Genomic DNA, 6,515 nt, shown 5'->3' with positions numbered 1-6,515 from the left:
CACCCTCTTCCCTCCTCTACACACCCCACTCCTTAAATCCACACCCATTCCCCCTATTTTCTCCGTGCCCAATTTCTCCACCCGCGGAATCGGCGAAAGATGGGATTTGGGTTGTAGGGAAAGTGGGATCGGGGAAGATGAAGATGGCTTTTTTTTTTTTTTGGGTTGCAGGTAGTGGGTGCGGAGGAGGAAGGAAAGGGAAGACGGGAGGAGGAAGAAATGGGTGGGTTGCAAGGAAGGGGGGTCGGGGAAGATGAAGATGGGGTTTTTTTTTTTTCTTTTTCCTTCTTCTTCTTCTTTCTTTCTTTCTGGGTTGCAGGGGGTGGGGGGAAGACAAACATGGGGTGGGTGTTTTTTTTTTCTTCTTCTTCTTTCTTTCTAGGTTATAGGGGGTGGGGGAAGAAGGGGGTTGCCCGGGGGGGGGGAAGACAAACATGGGGTCGGTTTTTTTTTTTAATTTTTAAATAACTTTTCTTTAATTAATTATTATTTTAATAATTAACAATTATTAAATGATTTTTTTGTAGTTTTAAATAATATTTTATTAGTTTTTTAATAGAATGTGTCACGTCAGTATTTAACGGAGGAATTGACAGACAACTGACGGAAGGTATGACATTGCAACAAATTCGAAGATACGGTATGACATTGAAACTTTTTAAAGACGATGTATGAAACTGTTAATGACCCAATAGTTGAGGTAGTTCTGTGTAATTTACCCTTAATTTTTCCTACGTAAAATTCAAGAAATTAAAAGATAGAAACTCCGTGGTTTTGATGTCAAGGTAAACAAGCATCAAAATAGAAGCTTAAAACACGGTTGAAGCAAAATAACGAAAATAAATACAACAAAAACTTCTTAAATAACTCAAGGGAATTTAACGGGGTTATAAGACCACCTAACACCATCTAACATGGTGGTCCTAATCCTTAAACCAACATGATCCATATCACCAGATTGTGGGGTCGGCACGTCCCCAGTGGACCATGGAACCACCTGTATGGCGTTCTGAATGTTTTCATCAATTGTCGCTGAAGTCACTGACGGTTGTGCACCTAAGGGTTGATTCATCTTCGCTAGCTCCTCTTCCTTCTTCTCTGAATCGCGACAACTTCCTTCAATCTCCCGTCGATCATCCACCCTATTTCCTGTATATCAGTGAACGCCAAGCCGTTCAGGGGCTTCCCAGTGAGGCACTGGTTCATGGCCAGCCAAATTTCCACCTCTCGGTTCTCTTTTTTTTGCTTGTTCACCTTCTCTTGCTCCTTTTCAACCATCTGCTTCAGAAACATCTCATGGGTCACCATCTTTTTATTTCGCTCCTCCTCGGGCATGTTCTCGAACTGCTCAATGAGGCGTCGCGCTTCTGAAGGATTAGGCCAGACATCAGGTTGAGGCTCATCTGGACTGTATATGACAGCACATGTTAGAAAATCACAAAGTTTATTGATTTCAAACATCTTCTTCATGAATCCCCTCTTCTTTTTCCTGAATGTCACTTTTCGCGACGAGTCGTTCATGATGAAGGCTAAATTCACTTTCCTTCTAGTCATAATTTCTCAAAGAAGAGAGAAATGAAAACTAGGGAAAGGAAGGGAAGAAGGCGGCTTTAGGGTTTCATACTCTTAGACGGTGTGGTTGAACCCTAAATAGCTAATCCTATTTATAGTAGAACGCCGCTTAACTGCTGAAGTTTCAGCAGGAGCTCCGGCTTACCTCCAATCCTGAACTTGGACACATGTTCACCTGGGATTGGGTGTAAGCAGGAGTTCCTCCTGAAACATTCAGTAGCCAAGTATTTTCCTTTATAGTATTTTGCAAGGGGCTACTTTAATTAATTATGACATATTTTGTCATCAATAGAAATTTAATACTTTTGAGGTGATAAACAAGCACAATTTTAGTTTCTCAGCATTTTTGTTTAATCATGTCCGTTATTTCTATTTGATTTATTAAATCTGATGATAAAAAATAAAATAAAAGTGTCAAAATTATCTCACAAATATTTATGCGACTAACAAATTTATAATATGAAATCTAGGCTGGAGATTTATTAGCATAATAGAAATTTATTTTCATGAGCTTGTTGGATTTTTGTTTGATATTATCCACCATCTGGTATTATATGGAAGTTTATTTTGAAATTTCATTCGTAGGTGCAGGTATTACAACTTATCATTCTCCCGAACTTACACCACCCAAGTGATGTTTAAATCTAGAAATTGAACCCATGCATTTGTGGTTAAAAAAAAACACAATAGAAGTGCTTGGTGACAGGATCCAAATCTTTTTGTCCATTGCCAAGCAAAATCTTTCGTAGAAGAAGAAGCCATATTCTTCAATGCCTAAACAATAAACATTCGATGCATACAGTTAAGGAACCAACAATCTATTAATTTATGCAACAGTTACAGTGATGACCAATGACCATACTCAATTACTTTTTTGAATGAGATAAAGCAATCCAATAAAAAGCTTAATAGAACACTTCGAGAAGTGGACATCCAACAAAAATTGTTTGGAAAATGACTATTGAATAAGAATCAGATAATGTTCATGAACACGTACTGATTTTGGCATATATGCAGAGCAAAAATGTCTAAGACTGAACTGACGCCTGAGCAAAAATTGCCACTAGCTCTTTTGGATCAAAAAGAGGTAATGTCTTATAGAATCTCATCTTTCCATAGCATGTGGCTATTATTTAACTCCTGATTTAATTACTTGGACTTATTTGTACATTAGGCTGGTAAAAAACTTCTACTCATTACCAGCTTAGATTATCATTAAAAATTCACATGAGGTATACTAGAGATGCACCACATAATCATGAAGAAACAACCTCATTAGTAAAAAAAAAAAAAAAAAAAAAAGGTATCACATACAGTTGAAGTTTTCCAACAATAGTACAATACTAACATGGGACTAATTTTTCAATTATTTTTATGAAACACCTACAGTCCAATCCCCTTAAGCCTTTAGCCATAATCCCGAATCCTTCTCCCATCCCCTTAAGCCTTTAGCCTCCTCCCCTTATACCTCCACTCCTCTCTATTTTTCTGCTTTCCAACTCCAAGGCTTCACACCAGTTAAAAAAAAAAAAAAATTCAAAAAAATCAAATCCCTAACTTTTGCAGAATTTCAGAAACCTTAACCTTTAAAATAGGGGATTTGATTGTGGGTTTGCTAACAGCGCTGGGGTGATGACGGCATGGTGATGACAGTGTGGCAACTGGGAGAGGACGATCGACTGGGGTGATGCGGCTGTGTGTTTCTGGCATGGGAAAAGAGGGTGAAGAAGGAAGTGGTCGAATCTGTATTTTGAAACTGAAAACCCTTACCCAAATAGTGTCGTTTTGGTTTGGGTGGTATTTTTTTTTTTTTTTAAAAAGGCCAGACAAGGTGCCTGAGATGCCTTGAGGCGCGCCTCCACCGCCTAGGCGTCTCCGGCAAAGCGTTTTGCCCACTTCAACAAAACAGAGGCGTTAGCCTCACTGCCTGGTCTCAAAGACGCCCTAGGCGCTCCCCGAGGCTAGTTTTTTAAAACATTGGGTGTAGAAAGATGTTATATAGTTCAAATAATAATTTTCATATTATGTCTCTCGCACATTTCTTGTTTCTCTTTTCCGTGCCTCTTCGCACAGTCACGTTCTCTCTCTTCCTCTCTCTCACCTCCGTTTGCGCCAACTCTGACTTTACATGCGTCAGGTGTTGTAGCTGCCATTCACCTAGACTCTCTCGTGCCATTTACATATATTGATTCATTGAATATTGATTAAGATGAAAGATGACCTCAATTTTAGATTATGGAATTATTGAGTTGTCGAATTTGGTTCCGGGTTTTCTTATTTTTGATACATTGGTCTGTGACGATGTCAATGCCATGATAACATAAATTTTAACTTTCCTAAATTCTCAATGCAAGTATTTTTTTGTAGAGTGCAAGTAGGCACCTATTTATATGTTATATAGTAAATTTCATTAAATCCTCCTAGGTCCAACCTAGCCATCCAGGCATGAGGCCCCATATTGATGTCCGGCTAGAACTTAGCATCTTTTTGAACTTTTAAAAACATACGCGCGCGCGCGCACACACACACAGATATATATATAGCAAAACTATAACACACACACACACACACACACACATATATAGGCTTTGATTAAACCGTTGGGCATTGCACAATAGTTTAAATGAGTGTAATGTCTATATGTAAGAATCATGCAACCTAACTTTGATTTGTGTTACATTATTGTCATAATAATGTGAGTTTGATAGGGGTTAGGTTTATATATTAAGGAGAGAAAGATAAATTGACTCCACCATCCATGAATTACAGACCTATGACCTCTCACTTACAAATAACGAGAAACACCACTAGATCTTAATACCAATAAGTAGTCTAAGAATGTTGAATACAAACCAAAGTTACCAAACAACCTTATATAATTAATTTTTTCTAGATTAAATGCAAGAAATTAAGAGGCATAGGAACCATGTGGTTTTGAGGTCAAGATAAGCAAGCATAAAATTAGAAATAACTTAAAACAACGATGAAGAAAAATAACATAAAAATAAAATACAAAAACTACTTAAATAGCTCAAGGGAAATTAAAGGGGTTCTTAGATCATCCAGCACCACCGAACATTGTGGTCCTAATGCCCAAAAGTCGACACATTATCATCCACATCAAGAACTTTTGGTCGGCACGTCCCACATGGACCATGGAACCATCTGCATGACGTTCTGAATGTTCTCACCAGCTACTGTAGGTTGTGCACCTAAGAGTTGATTCATCTTCGCCAGCTCCTCCTTCCAGCTCTTGATATTCGCTTCAAATTCCTTCAATTTTTCTTCGATCATCCTCCTCATTTCCTTTAAATCAGTGAACTGCAAGTCGTTCAGGGGCTTCCCAGCAATGAAGTGGTTCATTGCCATCCAAATTTCCAATTCTCGGTTCCCTTTCTCCAGCTTGTTTACCTTCTCCAGCTCCATTTCGACCATCTGCTTCAGAAACATCTTAGGTTCACCATCACTTTGTTCCGCTCCTCCTCGGGCATGTTTTTGAACTGCTCGATGAGGCGTCGCACTTCTGAATGATCAGGCCAGGCATCAGGTTGAGACTTATTTGGACTGTACATGATAGCGCATGTTAGAACATCACAAAGTTTATTGATTTCATACTTCTTCATGAATCCCTTCCTCTTTTTCCTGAACGTCGCTTTTTGCGACGAGTTGTTCATCATGAAGGCTAGTTTGACTTTCTTTCTGGTCATGATTTCTCAATAGAGAATGAAATGGAAACTAGGGAAATGAAGGGAAGAAGGCAACTTTAGGTTTCAGACTTTCAGTCGGTGTGCTTTAACCCTAGATAGCTTATGCTATTTATAGTATTTACAAGAGGCTACTTTAATCAATTATGAAATATTTTGTCCTCAATCGAAATTTAATATTTTTAAAATAATAACACGAACCATTTTTAATCTCTCACGCAACTTTGTTTAATCATGTCCATTATTTTTATTTGATTTATTCAATCCAATGGTGAAAAGTAAAAAAGAAATGTGTACACATCACCTCCACTAATATTTGCGCTGAAAATCAAATTTAGAATATGAAATCTAGGCTGGAGATTCATTACCATAATAATATTTTGTTTACATGACCTTGTTGGATTTTTGTTGATATTATCCACCATTTGGTTTTATATGGAAATTTATCTTGAAATTTTCATACATAGATGCATGTATTATAACGCAAATTTTTCGGTATGGTTCATTCATTCATTAAAAGAGAGTTATTACATATAAATATCTTTGGTGATTATCACTTACAAGGTAAAATTCATTCTTCTTTAAGAAATTTTTGTTTATCTTTCTTTTCTGGCATACATACGGATATACTTTATATAACAAGACAATTTAAGTTTCTGATTTTTACCTTCTCGCATTTAAGAAAGAAAAACAAAACATCTTAAGAAGAAAATCTCTCGAACGAGTCAAACTCCAATAGAGATTCATGCCTCATTTAAATGCTCACCCACCCTTCTGATGCGATAATGAATTTATAATTTATTTATAAAAACATATCTCTTTTCTCGTTTGCCCATACATCCAAACGAAACATTATCATCTTTGCTGCATTCATTTCTTGCACGTATTGGTGTTTGGCTGTCCAACATTCGTGTTGTAAAGCATTGTTGGCCTTACTATGCCCTATAAAATTTTATCTTGAGTTTTAGAGGCATAAGACGGTCGCCCAACATACTTGATGCATTCTTCCAGTTATCCATCTAGCTTGTATTATGGATGAGAGATCTTCATCTATTTCTTTGTGATTTTCCAAGAAGATCCAAGATAACTAAAGCATTCATTCTTAGGTACTTCATGATCCCCTTGTCTCATTTGAACCCTCATTTCCACTGAACTTGCACTTTATCTACTCTGTCCTTGACCTACTTAGGTTAATATCTTTTGATTCCAAAACTTCCTGCAGAAGGTTAAACTTTGCAT

The 6,515-nt window shown here is 37.3% G+C and overlaps 2 protein-coding genes across 2 annotated transcripts; both read right to left on the bottom strand.

Moving 5' to 3' along the window:
• Positions 1-1,077: 1,077 nt before the first annotated feature.
• On the bottom strand, positions 1,078-1,554 carry LOC137722136 (agamous-like MADS-box protein AGL80). The gene has a single exon (XM_068461111.1). It carries the CDS (start codon positions 1,552-1,554, stop codon positions 1,078-1,080), a length of 477 nt encoding a protein of 158 aa, XP_068317212.1.
• Positions 1,555-4,692: 3,138 nt separating this feature from the next.
• Positions 4,693-5,279, bottom strand: LOC137722135 (agamous-like MADS-box protein AGL80). The gene is made up of 2 exons (XM_068461110.1): positions 5,094-5,279; positions 4,693-5,007 (listed from the first exon to the last, which is right to left on the bottom strand). The coding sequence occupies exons 1-2, from the start codon at positions 5,277-5,279 to the stop codon at positions 4,693-4,695; spliced, it is 501 nt and encodes a 166-aa protein (XP_068317211.1).
• Positions 5,280-6,515: the final 1,236 nt, after the last annotated feature.

Source organism: Pyrus communis, chromosome 17, assembly GCF_963583255.1.
Source record: "Pyrus communis chromosome 17, drPyrComm1.1, whole genome shotgun sequence".
Lineage (NCBI taxonomy): Eukaryota > Viridiplantae > Streptophyta > Magnoliopsida > Rosales > Rosaceae > Pyrus > Pyrus communis.
Note: the sequence above shows the minus strand (reverse complement) of the source record. Positions and strands in the feature narration are given on the sequence as shown.

What these genes read in the sequence shown, in the direction of transcription:
- LOC137722135 (XM_068461110.1), bottom strand. Translation starts at nt 5,279, where the DNA reads ATGACCAGAAAGAAAGTCAAACTAGCCTTCATGATGAACAACTCGTCG. An exon ending in CCTGGCCTGATCATTCAGAA is followed by an intron (nt 5,008 to 5,093) that starts GTGCGACGCCTC and finishes TTTCTGAAGCAG; the next exon opens with ATGGTCGAAATGGAGCTGGA.
- LOC137722136 (XM_068461111.1), bottom strand. Translation starts at nt 1,554, where the DNA reads ATGACTAGAAGGAAAGTGAATTTAGCCTTCATCATGAACGACTCGTCG.